This window comes from Anas platyrhynchos, chromosome 2, assembly GCF_047663525.1.
Source record: "Anas platyrhynchos isolate ZD024472 breed Pekin duck chromosome 2, IASCAAS_PekinDuck_T2T, whole genome shotgun sequence".
NCBI lineage: Eukaryota > Metazoa > Chordata > Aves > Anseriformes > Anatidae > Anas > Anas platyrhynchos.
In genome coordinates, this window is record NC_092588.1 from 140,784,731 (window position 1) to 140,801,046 (window position 16,316).

Below are 16,316 nucleotides of genomic sequence, written 5' to 3' on the forward strand. Positions count from 1 at the left end.
GTGGCGGTGCTCTGCCAATTCCCCATTCACCTCTAATTTGTGAAGTTTTAATCTTGTGCCTGCTGGCTTTTGGTCTCAGGAGAATGGAAAGGGTTTGTACTTTTGAAGTGTGAATACTTTTATGAGGTCATTTAAAGACTACGCTAAATTACTTGTGTAATTACTTATACAACTGAAGACACATTTAGCGTGCCAAGTTCAGAGATACCTCTAGCAGATACATTTCTCTTTTGCGTACCTCCCCCTCTCTCCCAAATAGTTTCCCTCTGAGAAATAACTGCCTGAAAGTCTCACTGCCCTTACATAAATCAATATAAAAAGAATCAGCTATGTTGCACTGAATAGCAGGCAACCAGAAATATTCATCTAGTCTTTCCTAGTAACAGGCTACAAATAACAAAGAATTTGTCCTGTATCACAGAATAAATTTCTGATGAAATAATCTAAGTACAGTTATAAATATATGAATATATAAATAAATAAGAGCTACACCACTTACTAGTATGTCATTTCCCAAAGAGTTCTTGATACAGAAAGTTACTCAGCACACCTAAATTATAGCATAATTTCACCTAAGAATAGCATATTCTTTAACAAGTTAATTAAAAGTTCACTTCATTTTACTATAGACCCCTTCTCTTCCCTCAGCATCTCGGTCAGTGTAGAATTTTAGCTTACTTGCTACAGTGAAAGTGCATTAGTTAAGGAAAATGTGTTTTCTAGAGGTGCTCTTGGCACTTGATCCAAAATCCTTTGAAGCTCAGAGGAGCTCCTCTCGAGCCTTCAACAGAATTTCACAGACTAGAATCCAACATGAATGCTACACATCACAAGCCATTTCATATCACCCAGCTTCTCTTAAATTGAACTCTGATCTAGGCTTTTGGTCAAAGCACAACTTCGAGAAAGACAGTCTTGATTTTTCAGCTTCAAAAGGCAAAGATTCACCACTACAGTTGTTCTAGTACTTAATCATTTATATTGCTGAAAAGGTGAGTCTAATTCTGAATTTGAATGATTTTCAGTTCCAGTCATTCTTACTTATCTAGTATCTACAACTGTTTCTCTGCAAGGATACTCACACGTTACTTACTTCTCAATTCTCATTTTTACAAATGAGGCAGGCCAAGCTCTACCACTCCCATCACAGGCATTCTCTATGTTCTTAAATTCCTTTGATGCCAGTTTCCCATATTTCTTCTATATCCAAATTGTCAACATGCTTTGTTTTTAAAGATGACTAGCACCAAAACTATATATAGTATTAACTTCAAGCATAAAACAAATAGATGTTCAAAAAAGTTATAGCTATTCCTGGTCTTATTTTACATCCACCCAAGGGAGCAGTTACTCCTCATCAGGAGCTCACACTAGTGCTAAATTCTTGTCCTCTTTGACCTTTTGTTCCTTTTCAGAGCTACTACCTCTTCAAATGCAGCCTTCCCCTCTGTAGTTCTGCTTGCCCTTTTATCCATATAATTATTCATCTAACTGTACTAAAAGGCATCACGTTTGGACAGGCTCAGGATGCCAGGTGATCCAAGTTGTTTTGTATGAAATCCTTGTCTTTATCACGCTTTGCCATTTGGACAGATTTTGCATCTTCTTCAGGTTTTCACTGCATGAAATGTCAATTGCTCATTGACAATTACATTTTGATTGTTGTCATTTAATCATCTATTATTCACATAATTTTTACTATCTGATTACCCCCCCCCCCCCCAATAATTAGCATTTTAGAAAATAACAAAGTCACAAAATATCAAGCCAAACACTTTGTAAGAGGCATCCTCAGTCTCCTTTTACCTGGCACATTGGTCAATAAAAATAGCAGCCTATTGTAACTAAGAAATTACTGTATAATTGATAATGCTAATTATACCAACACCAGATAGCAAAAAAAGGTAGCCCGATTTACAGAGCTGTTGGTTGCTTCTATCAGCAGCAAGTAAAGCTGTTTGGAGCTATATGCTCTGAATGAAACATTTTTTGTGAGAAAGCACATAGGGCACAGCCATAGGCCCTGCCACTGGATTACAGGAAAGGTTTGCCCCCCCGTCCATAATTGCAAGCTGTATTTATAACTGGCAAAGCAGTGCCCCCATCTTCAAAGACGAACTGCTGGTGAGGCTCTTCCTCCTCTGCCCACTTTGCTTGAAGCGTTCACAGCAAGGATATTTATCTCCACAGTGGGAGGCCAAGGATTAGCCACGGCCTCTGAGAGGGTGGGGAGATTTAAAGGTCAATTTAATTAGCTCATTCTAATCTTTTACACATCTAATGTAAATGTCATTGTTTTTTAACTGCTGCTTTAGCAGACGAGATTATATTTTAGAAACTTTGAACGTGTGAACTATGTGTCGGATGTAATAGAAATACTTCATGTAACTAATCTAAAAAGAGAGTCTAATAGAAATTGTCATCGAGACAGAGCTTTTCATAAAAAGAGAAAAAGGGCAATAGGAAAATTCTGGTGATAAAGCTTGGAGAGATTTAGGGGAACAGTAATTTTTCTAACTGACTGGCTTAACAGCCTCTCATTGATTTAAATCTTTCCCATCTTGCGACGTCTGGACAAAAGGAAAACAACAGCTTCTGGTACTGTGATCTCATTCAGAAGTCGTGGGATGTTAAAATGAGCGTCACAAGACATTCCCCTACTATTTCAACCACATACCCCAAAGACAAATCAGATCAAATCCCAAGCTATTTACGAGCGCCTCCGGGCAAGCTTTGCATGAACGAATAGGCAAAAACAAGTGCACAGATGATGCTCTGTGATGACTGAAATCATAGGTCAGTGGGAAAGCCTGGCAGGGGTTCGCTGCTGTTAGGGGAATTACGTACAGAGGATCTGGCTGTTCTTCTGTGACACTGCCTGAGCCATGCACAGGTTCTTACAAAGACGAGCTTGCAGCTTTCCCCAACTTTTTTTTCATTTTATTTTTAAAAGACCTTGGGAATCATTGATGTGGACGAATTAGACCTGGATTAATGATTAAGAAGCATATCAGACAGAAACAGTGTCATACAACTGGATGTAGAGCCTCGGAGGCTTGTACTTTGAGTTGTAATTTGAGTTGTAACATCAGAAGCATCGAACGCAGAGACGCATGGTTTTGTCACACAACGAAGGGTAGGGAAGACTTTGGGGTTTACTTTGAGTATTGGCATCACACGTTCTACCATTGCTGTTGAGCACATTCATATATGCAATAGGATGGTACAATGGAAAATACTTCACAGTAAATTCTTTTTTTAATTTTTTTTATTTTTTCCTTTAGAAGGATAGCTTTAAAGGAAGACATTTCTCTCCTAACATATAAGTTGTCACGTTAGGAGGTGGGAAAATTGCTTTTGCTAGAGCCTGTGCTGATAAATTTTCTGGAAGGCACACTCCATTACATCTGCGGGTTGAATCTGTCTGTCAGTCCATCAAGAAACACTGATCTCTGACACAGACATATGTCTAAGAAGTCTAGCATGTAGCAATGCATACCTGACCACTAACATATCCTGCAAACACTCATTGGCATGACCTCCCCTTGCCTTTGGCAGATGTATAGATAACACTGCACGAGGATTTCTTGTCAGCTCAAAAGCAGGGCTCAAATGAGCTATGGTGAATGTCATGGAGGCTCCGAAAGAGAAAAACAAGCCACTCTGGTCCTATGAGTCACCTGTCAGAAATATCAAGTACCTGCTATGGCCTCATTCAGATGTGGATGTACACAGTCTGAACACCCATGAACATTCAAAAGCAAATTGCATTCAGAGAGTCAATACTGTGGTGAAAGACATGAACATCTTGAACAGAGAAAGGTGAAACAAACTTTTTCTTCTTTTTAGCACTGAGCCATCCCTTTGTGAGCAAGGTCACGAGTTCTTTGACTTGGTGTAATGAGAGCATAATCAATAAAATACGAGATTCTTTCCTAAATCAAGTTACCCTATTCAGACTGTCTGGATATGGAGCTGCCAGTTTAAGCTTTACGCTTGCTTTGGAAAGAGTTAGGGATCTTTATCTATGAGCCTTTCTCCTTCAGCCCTGCAAAGCTTGGCTTGATGCCTCATTTTCAAGGGCTGCCTCTGTAATTGCTCAGGGTGCTCCTATTTTTTTGCTCCATTTTTTGATGTTGCCCACACATGCTAAATTACTTTTTTTCTAGTTCGAATATCTATTTGTGAATGTTATTTAGTTTAGGCAAGACACTGCTGAAAGCAAGGCAAAATAACTGTTTGCTCCAGGGAAGACTAAGAGAAGCCAGAGGTTAAAGTACCTTAGAGCTGTCGTACCTACTAATGTTCAGTCCCACAGTCCATAAATCCCTATTTGGACTCACACTTGAGGCACCAAATCCTGGAACATCATATTCACATTGCGTACTTTTTTACATGCTAGAAAGACTACAAACGCTACAGCTTTTGTCAGTACAACTGGCTCAACACCTTACTACCACTACCACTCGTGCCCATGTCAAACAAGATGTTGGCAGTTCTGACCATCTTGGTGCCAATGTCAGTTTTGGATCCAGAGACTGATGCTCTGCTACAGGTCCCTCATTTGGCAGATGAACTGAAGAACTTTTCATGAAGAACTTTTCCACAGATTTACCACGCTAAAATGACCATCACAGTAATTTTCTTTCAGATGGCTCTTGCTTCCAGGACTATTTATGCATTTTATTAAATAGTCAGTGAAAGGATATTGTCTTAGAAACAAGATCCAACCCTAAATGTAGTTGTTGCTGAGACATTTATTGCTGATCTTGTTGTCTGTAGTTTGATGTTAGAGGCATCTTGTCGCTTCCCAAACCAAGGGCTGATAAATGAAGGAATTTCAGTGCAGATGCATGAGCATAGAGCTCCATTTTAAGCCTCCTAAGGAAATGAATTGGACGTGGGAAACCTAAAAGATACGCATTCATCTGGATCATTCTGCCACTTACAGCCCCCCTCTCTCATACAGGAGAAATATGAAATTACTAAAATGCACCTTGGACACTCCCAGCTGATTCAATCACAGAGCCACAGAATGGCTGAGGTTGGAAGGGACCTCTGGAGGTCACCTTCCTCATCAATCTAGCCACCTAAGACCTAGCAAGACTTTCACAGCTCATTTTCATGAGGGAGAGACATTTAAGATCACTCCTCACTGTGTGTTTTGTTTTGAAAAAACAGCAGCTGATTAAAACAGTGGCACTACTGAGTAACACTTAATCACTGATGGCACCAGCTGTACTCGTCATCCAGAGGTGCTGTGAGGAATCTCAAATTACTTACGGCTTAGGGGCTGACACTTTTGTTGAGGGGTAGGTCTCTATAAGAGGATTATATGCACAACTTTTGCATGGATTTTTTTTTAAATACGTCTCATTAAAGACTGTAGTTACAACAGATTAGTATTAATAATTCGCTTTTCCTAGCTGTAATAGGCAAGTTGTGCCTCCCTTTCAAGGACTGGAGAACACAGATACTTCAGAGAACCATTAATAGCCGTGGGGAGTCTAAAGAAACTGAAACTCTCCTTTATGCCTTCATCTGTGGTCAGCAGCCAGCTCAGGACATTGCCTCAACAGCCATCACTGCTCAAAACAGCCTCGCTTTCTGTGTGCTGAGCACACAGCCATGCACTGAAAGGGGAACCTCTGCAGACAGATGTGGCAGGCTGACCCTGACCAGCAGCCAAGCACCCACACAGCCGCTCACTTATGGTCGAGAGCAGATCCAGGACACAACACCATACACGCTGCTATGACGAAAGTTAACTCCATCTCAGCCATACCAACAAGCCACTAGCCTATTCCAAAATGCTGCACCATTGCTGATATTTTTTTGTTCCAATGAACACATCGTATTAGGTTGTAATATAGTCTGTTAACTCCTAATATGTTATCTTGGAACTGGATAAGTCACACAAAATGAGCAAAAATGTTCACAGGTTGAGAAGAATCTTGGTGATTTGAAACGTAAGTACCTCAGAAGGAAATGATATTAAAGGATAACTTCTGAAAAATTAGCCTAGAATTTGCAGTATTTACCTGAAGCTATGCTACAGTCTCGACTACAAACTACTTTGAGAAATTCTTCTGTATAGAAAGCTGTGAGAGATACTGAAACTCTAGGAGAGACTCACATCAGGAGAAGTGAAAGATACTGAGTTCATGTTTTTAATTAAGGCAATTTCAAATTTCATTTTTGGATTTTAAGCTTGTATATGAAAAAAATGCACATGCAGAAATAACAAGGAGCTCTACACTAAAATGAACTTATGGACCATCTACAAATTCTTTATGAATTGTTTATCCTGCACAGACAGCCTCTACAAATTGCTCCTGCAGACAGGCAAAGCGAGAAGTGAACATGTCTCCTATTACACTAAGTAATAAAACTTTAAGGAAAATCAGTTGCCCTCTCCCCCATCGCCAGCAGAAGGATCTTAGGTACAGCAGGACATCAGTGCCCTCTGGTATGAGAAATTCTATTTTATAGGGCAAGAACTCTTTTGCCTAGTGGAATCCAGATGTAGGATTCAGCAAGAACTTTAAACAAGAACAGATGTGTGAGAGGACAGTAAATTAAGTTTTTTTTTTTAAAAAAAGCAACAGAAGCAGAAGCACTTGTAACAGTAGTAGACCCTCTTTTTCTGGAGTTGGTTGGAGGAGGTGTCAGTTAGCTGCTAGCTTGCTTATCTGTCATAATTTTACAGTTTCCAGAAGCCAGTTCTACAATTTTTGACAGAATTGTATTAATGGATTTTGTTAGGTAAGAAATTATGTCAAACAAGTTGAAAATAAGCTCCAAGGTTACCTCAGTGACTCCATACATTTTGGAAAAAAGGCATTTTTGTAGAATAACTTTTGCAAAACCAATATCTGAAGCTAAGGGGGAATGCAGAAATTAAAAATTAATTTAGGACCATAGTGAGTGATTTCCTTTACTGAATTATTATCTTTTTCCCCTGCTAGGAACAGTTAATGTTCTCAAATATTTTCCTGTCAATGCTATAACAATCTTTAGAGTTATGGATTCCTCTTCAGTGAAATAGAAGACACTAACAAAAACAGTATCTCAAGGTAATTTACCCTATCAAGGCAAAATTTGCCACTATTTAATGCTCTGGGCTGTGGAATTTCTTTGACACTTAGAAATTATCTTCAGTATGAGATCTAAATCACACAACAGCACAAAATCTCCTTCACTTTGATAATTTATCATCTATATAAGTGGTTAAAATGGTTTTAAAGTTTTTACAGTACTCAAATGCAATTTTGATTCACACTAACTAATCATCACCTGTGTTCCCTTTCACAAGAAAAACAGCCAGACCATTTTTATTTGATGCAGTAAATACCCTAGTAATAGGTGATCAACAAGAAGGAAAGTCAGGGTCCAATAAAGCAATTTTTGACATAGGAACAAAGTTTCTTAGCTTAGGTTAAAGATGCAATATGTCATAACAAGTTTGTAATTTGTCATAACAAAGGCAAACTTTGAACAAAACCCAATGTTTAACTTTGTACTATATTCTCCACATTGCTGTCCATAATAAAGAATGAATCACATGCGTCTCTAGGAAACTAATCCCATCTCAGTACTAATCAAAACATCTTTCAGAGATGCCCAACTAGCTATGAAAGGCAGACAGATGTAGGATAGGTTACCAAAGATGCTTCAACAAAAGGAGTAGCTTTTCATCATGTGAAAGGTGGGAGCCCATTACAGGAACTGTAATCGTCATGACTAGCAATGGCTTCCTGCAGGGCAGGAACTATGTCAGTTCTCCTGACTCTGAAGTTGGATTGAATGTAGGGAAAAAACTGTACTTGATAAGACTTAAATCCCTCTTCAGGGTTAAGAGATCTCTGCGGGGAAATATCTGTATTAATCGCACTGTATGCGAACTAAATCTGTCTGTGTATTAAGCAGTCCACTAAACTACTGTACAAAGTAAATAACACAATGTCAAGAATTAAAATGAGTATGGCCTAGTAACTAACCATACACTAACAAATTCTTTTCATGAGGTAGGGTAGTTTTTTTTTTTTTTTTTTTTTTTTTTTTTTAAATCTTTCCGTGTGAGTTAGCACTATCTGCCCTCTGGAACAACTCATCAAGGGTATCTGCAGAACAATCTGAAAAAAAGAACGTTTAAAAGGAGTGTTCTGCCTAATTTATACTGATGTGTCTGACTAATGAAGAGGGTAAATGGCTTTATTTATCTACACCAGTCCTGTCTTGCTCAATAACAGGAATGACATTGTTCATAATTGATTGAGACTCCTTTCCTGAAATATTTTATAAGAAACACACTATGTAGAGAAACCTATGTGCTATCTCTTCCCTTAACTATCTCTCAGTTTGATATTGTGTTTTTCCATATCATGTTTGATTTCTGAGTATAAGTCAATCATTTTAATCAACATTCAACTTCCTGAACGCAAATATTATCTGAAAAAAAAAAAGTATATACATATAGTCAGCTCCCTTTGTCAAATTAGATTCCCTTTCTATATCACAGGAAATGTAGCATTAAAATGAAAGCAACTTCTACTTTTAATGGGGGTAATCCCTTTATTACATACAAGGCCAGGGTGACATGGATTTTCATTTATGTGTATTGTAAAGATAACTTAAGTTTAAAAATGTGTTCAAAACATATTACTACTCTGAGTATTTTTATTTTATTAGAACAGTCCAGTAGAATGAGAATTCAGAGTGATAAACTGCTTGGATTGAGAAAAAAAGAATGGTGAATGCAGATATTGTCTTCCCTTTGGTCAAAATTATATTAACTAATCTTTTCCTTTATGCTAGATATGCTTGAAATACTGAATAGCACTGAAGATGTTGCAGCTAACACATAAGTGTTGAAACAAAAAACAGGATGTGGTTGCACTTTCTTCTTTTGGATTGTTGTTTGGTTACATTGTCATAAAAATTCAAAACACATAGCTAAAAACCACTTATTTTTAATCTGAAAATTAGGACATTTTATTTAGTTACAATTAATAAATCCAATCAGTAGTGGTTACAACACAGGAATTCCTGATTTGGCTAGCATAGTACTAGAGATAAAAACAGCCCACAATACTGTGGTATGCAGAATTTTTGATTATGCTAATTTTACCAGGTTTAACTAATGACAGAATCTTCTCACATGTATTTACTGAAGTACTAACATATGTTTACTGAAATACAACTTTGCCTACTAATGTCATTACCCCATCTTCTCAAAGGTACAAAGCATGAACTGACATCATAATTTTAAGTTTAGGACCAATCACATCTTCCTCTCTGACACACTGACCCTTTTCCTTTATATCAAGAAAAAGGAAAACCTTCATATAAAAGGATCATATCTTCCCTAACAAAGCGTATCTCTTTGGTTCACCAGGAAAATTATACCAGGAATGCAAACTGATATTTTTGCAATAGCCCCAGCTGTTTTAAGTGTTGGCCAAGTCTTGATGTATTTCCTCTTAAGCAGTTCTTCTGTAAACAGGACAGTGAGGAATCCTGCAACAGGCTCATGACAGCTTTACCAAAGGAAAGTAAAACAAAACAAAACAAACCCCCTTCTCCATCTGCTGGCAAAGTGTCTTCCCAAAGTCAGTGGTTACATAGTGAGATTCATACCCGAATTTCTACCTGCACTTGTGCAAGCATACATTAACCAATGTATGCATTTTAACACAGTGCTTCATATTGAGAAAGGGAAAAATCAGTGAAGAGGACAGCTGAAAGAATTAGATACAGATTTGGGCTGCTGCATTCAGTCTGCTCTATGTAGCATGAATGGGAGTGTTATCACAAACGCATTTTGTACAAATTTTTTAGCCACTCAAAACCTTTTATAAAATTTATTACTATTTATTAAATATCTTCTAAATATCTTAGTGACAGGCTAAGGCACAATTGCAACCCATATCAAAATAGCTTAAAAGAGCAAAAGACCAGGACAAGAAGCAGACAGTGGGTCACACAGCGAGTGCTATGTAGGACAGGCTGTCTAGCAGTGTGATTGCAGAAGGAATTATCCCTATGATGGAAATGATGTGCATTAGGAACAGTTAATGGAAAAGGGAATGTCAGTGAGTATTGGCAAATCTGACTGAAGCAGAGTTCAAGAACTTTCCTTTGCAAAGGCTGAAAGAGGCTTTGACTGCAAGAAACAACGCTGCCAAATGTAGAGCAATTTCTTGTTTTGCTGTATCTGCTCTTAGCAAGCTATTTGTTTCCAGGCCCTTTTAAAAAAGGGAAAAATGGAGTGTAATGAAGCAGTATGAAATTGCCTGGCCACAGATCATTCTCGTCTAAAGAAAAAAAAAAACCATGAAGGAAACAGACATGGTGGTTTCTGAAACCACATCTCACATACACATATCCCTAAAGCAACTGTTATCAGAGTGACTCAGCTGAATACAGCATCTCTTGTCAGCAGCGTCCAGAGATTGTTTCTTCTTCCTCCTGCAAGAGGTATCACCCCTCAGTTTTAATGACTGGGAGATACTGGGAAATAAGGAGGACAGAAGATAGCAGCAGGCTGCCAGAAGACAGCCAGGGGAGGCAAACAAATAAGTCAGAAATGTTCTGGCTGCAGGTGGGGGAAAGAATAGAGAGAATGTATTCTTTTTCTCTTAGTTTTCCTCCAAAGTGTTTCAGCACTTTGTCCTGTTAGCAACTGCAGCTTTATGAACCTTTAAACCTTGCATATATCCCTGATTTAAGAGTTTTGAAAGTGAACTTACCTGAAAGTCTTGATCATCAATTCCAAACCTCTCTCTTAGATTACGGAAAACCATTGGACAATATTCCTTAAATTTGAAATGACTTGGCATGTTTTCTCTGAAAGAATACAAAACCAAATCAACTTTATTCACCTGCATATGTAATTAAGTAACTCGAGAGTATTCTGTTCATGCAAAGCAGAAAATAAGGAGATTTACAATCTCCCCTCTAGAGCCTTCTCTTTTTGAACAAGATTTGGTCTCACCATGTTCTTTCCTTTACCATGTTTAATAAATTTATATCTATTTGTCTCTAACAAGCTGAACCTGGACTCAAAAGCAGAAAAGAATGTTTTGTCATTGCCCTTAAATTATTTCAAAAGTGAAACCTTAGATTGCATTATACAAGAATTACTATACCTTTGGTGACACTAGGAAGTACTGACAGTGCCAAACTTCAAGAAAATTGGACTCACTGAGTGCAGAGCTAGTTTTAATATTCAGTTGTTCATTTCATACTTATACTTGAGAAATGTAACTTTGAACTGTCACAGAGTAAAGACCCAAAATAGCAGAATTATTCATTTTTTCCAAATATTCTTAAATGGGTTGTACACAAAGCATCATTAATAGTTTTGTATGTATGCACATCCTGTTCATGTAGCATCATTTTAAAGAGATGTGGATATTACATTAAATGATCTTAATACATTTGGAACTTTGATTGATATAATATCCTATTATGAATTATTAAAAGTTGCACATTATTAAGCTTTGAAATATGCTTTAAATTCTCATTCAAATTTTTAATTTAAAACACTAAATGTTTATGCACCCCAATTTATGTTTTAAAAAATTCCCAAATAAATGTTTATATCAGCCATAAATAAACACACCAAGAGAGGATCATCTTCAATATATAAGATATCCATAAGGCAATAATAAACCATATGGAAGAAGAATACTACCCAGCAGCCCCTGCTGTTACTTTTTGGAACAGCACAGATGGTTATGTTTATCACAGGATTAACTTAATCATCAAAACTTCAGTCACATCAACTGAAAAATAACAGAGTTCATAGTACTTCATAAAATATCACTGCCACTATCCCCCTCTACAAAGAATTGTTGCTTGTACTTACTTGTTGAAAAGGTGATTGTCCACCTTAATCTTCGAGTATGCTTTGAAATCATCTGGCATCAACATAACAGGGATTTGAACATGGCTCAGTTCATTGATCTAGAGAAAAAAAGAATATATTTAGTTGCTGATATCTTTGCAAAGATTCTGCATATGTCTTAATTAAAAAAAAAAAAAAAAAGTTATTTGGCCTATGGTTTCTTGTATCTGGGAGTGAAAATTAGTGAAAGAAAAATGCAAACCCAGATTTATTCTTTCCAGATTAAATGCATTGACAAGGTAGACACTTTGGAAAAGAAGAAAGAGCATTCCATATTTATACTGGTTTCAGAAAAAAAGTGCTTCAAAGCACACCTGGAGTGTGCTCTTTAAGGAAGGTCAGTGAGGATGCCAGCAAAATGGTCTTTAATGCTAACACACTGTTCTTGTTTAGCCAACTGAGCTACATTTTCCTAAGATGATTCAAATTTTGTATTTCAGATGACTATTTGTCTTTTCAGCTTATGAACTAGTCTTACCCGTCTATGTCTTGAAACTATTTCTAGAAAACAATTCCCAAATTTTGAAGGCACACGTTTTTGACTCAGTAAGAAGCGGCTTTTTTTGTACAACAGTGCAGACCCCAGCCAAGTTTTTGCAGTTGCAGCATTCAGGCACGTTTTTGATTGCTCAAGTTTGACAAACTACTTAAATATTCAAATTTGTGCTTAGAAATAGATGCAGAAGTTTTAAGGTTTTCCTTATTTTATTATATTTACGGGTACCATCTGCTCTTTCTAGTTTGGAAATAAATATTGCCAGTCTCCTCACTATTATATACTGAGTACATAATATATAATATTCCTATATATTTGAAATTTCAGAAGTATGCACTTCTGGCCATATCTTTATGACAAAGTGTAGACAACTTCACAGTTACGTAGTTTGTAGGTGTGTTTCTATAATTGTATTAATCTACTGCTATTTTAATAAACTTTAAGTAAAAAAATGATAAACATAACAGAATATTGTTAGCTTGCAACAGCTCTTTCAAATCATTAACAAAATATTTCTCCATTTCCATGATCAAATCTTTCCGCATAGCACATTTTGCTTCAACAGCTTTCTATGGAGTGTAGTTAGGGGGAGAACTCTCTGTATGAGAGCACAAACATTCAGTAGAGGTGGATGTAACGAAATAGGGGTGACCTGTGCTCTTAGCATTGGTTTTGCTTATCCAAAAATGTTTTCCAACTGGAAAGCTGGTAGTTCCCTGCAGATGCTATCCTGCTTAAGGGAGGCTTTCTGAGAAGCTTTCACTGAAGCAGCCGTAGGTTATAAATATTGGAGGATAAAAAGCACACTCACTGAAAGTATAACCTTCTGCAGAACTGAACTTAAACAAAACGTGAAAGCAGCGAGGAACCTTTTTGCTCTTAAACAGAGGAAAGAAACCAATGCAATCAGGCAGGTCAGACAGCCTCATCACTCTTCAGTCTTTTTTAAGTCGTGGTAATGTGTCTTGCCATGTCTCATTTTCATTATTCAGACCCCTGCAGCCCACAGGAAAACTGATAAATATCAGTTGAATTTACTTTACAGAATGCTTCCTTAGAAACCCCTGAAACGCTATAGATCGAAGCACCACAGTTGCAGAGCAGAGCAAAGAAATGGAAAGGTATCTGGGATGGGTGAACGTGAGCCGCTCCTTGGAGTCCCTGGGAGAACGCTCTTTCCTCCTTCCAAAGTGGGAGAAAGAAGAAACTCCAGTAAATTTTTGAAAACACAGCTGTGCAAACCTAATAAATCATGCTGACACCTCATTAGCTATGACATAAAATAACAGCGCATTGATGGAACATCACAACATCTACCATGCATGCTCTTTACTGCACTTGATATCGCTGCACATCAATCTCACCCTGAAACCATAGGGCAGCTTCACCAGCCTGCAGGACTAATCTAGCTCTAGTACAAATAAAACTAGGGATGACTAGATAGATTATACTCAGTAATGAAACTTTAGGTTTGCTCATTAAAAAATAGCTACTCTCTTAGATTGCCAGATTGTACAACAAATTCTGTGCTTGAAAATGGGATAACAGAGACCTACATGGCAGCCAAAAGTGATCCCAAGTCCATTATATTAAATACGCTGAATTCACACATCTTAAAATGACCCATCTAAAACAACAGCAAATTCACTTGCAAATTAGGGAGGTTTAGACTATCACAATTGCATCAATCAAATTTTCACATGCATTCACTTTCTTAATTTGCTAATGTACAGCGTTTCTGAATACATTTACAGATTTGCTTTACAGACTTAGATTTGTGCTATAGCGGCACAGTTTTAATTGTGCCTGTAGGCCTTATAAACATCGTCTATGCAGTGAATAACAGAGCCACGTGTAATTCTATTTGCATACTTCAGAGCTTGTTGTATTCTAACCAGGAATTCCAAAATAGTTCTCCCAGGAAGTTCTCTACAAGATGTGAATGTACATACGTGCCTTCCTCACAGGAACAAAGAAAAAAATGCAGTTTAACACAGTTACATTTTTTTTTCCTCCTGAAATGTTAGTTTCAAAGGAGATTCACTAACTGAGGTCTGTAAATATAATTTCTCTAATATTTTAGAGAAAATATTCCTCTCTAGCAGGAGAGAAGAAAAAGCAGGTGATGAACATACAGTAGAAGTGACCTTTGGTATAGCACACCAGCTGAGTAATGGCATGTCCCAGTGGCACAGGCCATTAATTAATTTAAACCCTTCAAGTATAATAAGGTCTGCTTCTTTGTGCAGTAGTGCATTTTTCGGATGGATTTGATGAGGCCACATTGAAAGTGAACACCACAGAGGAAGGAATAGCTGTGACATTACATCTTGGTGCAAACTGGAACCACATTGGGGGAAAGAAACAAGATCCAGAACTCCCCCAGAAACGGGCCTTGGAAAACTGAAAGGAGAGGGAAAGGTCAGAGGGACCCATCCTGCACTTTGCTATCCCGGTGTAAAGAAACAGCCACGCTTGAAACAGACCAAATCTGAAACACATGGAGGACACTTTCAGCCTTCCAACTCATCTCAGACAGTATTTTTGTAAAACAGTTCTAGTTCTGCCACTTACAACCTTTAACTGCACTGTGGTGTTTTTTTCTTTTTTCTTTTCTTTTTTTTTTGCCAATGCAAAATTTTGCTGTGGTTTCTCATGTTATTTGCAACAGACTGCTTACTACATCTTTGAGGAATTTAAATCCCATATAATAGCCTCGGAGAATAGATTATTTTAAAAGATGAATGACTAGGATTTTAGCTGCACAGTAACCATGCATATTATGTGGAAATACCTCATGTCTATTAATAACATGTGCAAATTCATGAACACAAGATACTAAGAAGTGACCCGGAAACCTCTCTTTAAGTAATTTATTCAAATATCTTCTGTGGTATTGGTACAAAACCTGCTGGTTATGTGAGACAGAGACATCCCCCATGACTACCAAGCTTTAAGGAATACACTTCACATGGAAGGAATAAGCTTCACATGGCGTTGTCCCTTTAAATATTTGGTACAAAAAAATAAATAAATTTGGCTGTAGGGATCTGCTCAGCCCCGTGGTTCGGCGATGGCAGGTGGGAGGGGGCGAAGGGGAAGGAGGCTTTCAGGCAAAAACCGGCTGATTGCAACTCATTTTGCTCCTGCAGGTTCAGGATTGAATTCACACTGTCAGGAAAACAGAGGTTGTAATTAAACTGCAAATAAGGGAATAATAAAAGCTACTGGACATTGAATAAATAGTAAGACTCAGCTGGTAATGATTCTGAAATTAGCACACAGAGAGGTGTTCCCAGAAAGCCATCTTATATTGGTGACATTTCAAATAAGCTTCTCTAATTTATATGATTTGAAATCAAGCAATGAATATATCATAAATTGTTAGGCATTATTAACGACCCTTATTTAATTCAGATACATTCACCCTAAACACCACATTACTAGGGCAATGCATAATTAAACATTAGTTTTCATCCTGTCAGAACATAAGCAGCAATAAATTGCTTGTATGCAAAGCAGACAATGAGATATTTAAGCAGCATATAATAAAGGCAATTTACAGCACATATTGCATGTTTAGCTGGAGGAGCCAGAACAATGATCCTGTTCTCCAGCAGATACAGTCTGATGCCTATCAGTACGACGCTGCAGTGAGAAACCTGTGTAACACACTACAGCTGGTGTTACTGGTGAAAAAGAAATGGGAACAAGCAAGGCACAACACTGCCCAAAATTTCATTCCAAGCATTTCACAAATCACATGCAGGCTACTTAGCAGTGCCTAGTGGTGGCTTCTGAAACTCTCTTCCTTTGTAAAGCCTTTATTCTATCTGTGGTTTCTTGTATTTAATATCTCAGCTTTAATACACAGCACAGATACTGTTTCCTTTTAATTTAATGTATCAG

At 37.5% G+C, this 16,316-nt stretch overlaps 1 protein-coding gene across 2 annotated transcripts in view; it reads right to left on the minus strand.

Moving 5' to 3' along the window:
• Positions 1 to 16,316, minus strand: part of PIP4K2A (phosphatidylinositol-5-phosphate 4-kinase type 2 alpha) — a 107,752-nt gene that overhangs the window by 38,370 nt on the left and 53,066 nt on the right. For both annotated transcript variants that reach the window (XM_027450634.3, XM_027450633.3), the window contains exons 2-3: positions 11,873 to 11,970; positions 10,752 to 10,848 (exon numbers count right to left, since the gene is read on the minus strand). In XM_027450634.3, the coding sequence (XP_027306435.1) occupies positions 10,752 to 10,848; positions 11,873 to 11,970 (195 nt within the window). The remainder of the gene's footprint in view (positions 1 to 10,751; positions 10,849 to 11,872; positions 11,971 to 16,316) is intronic.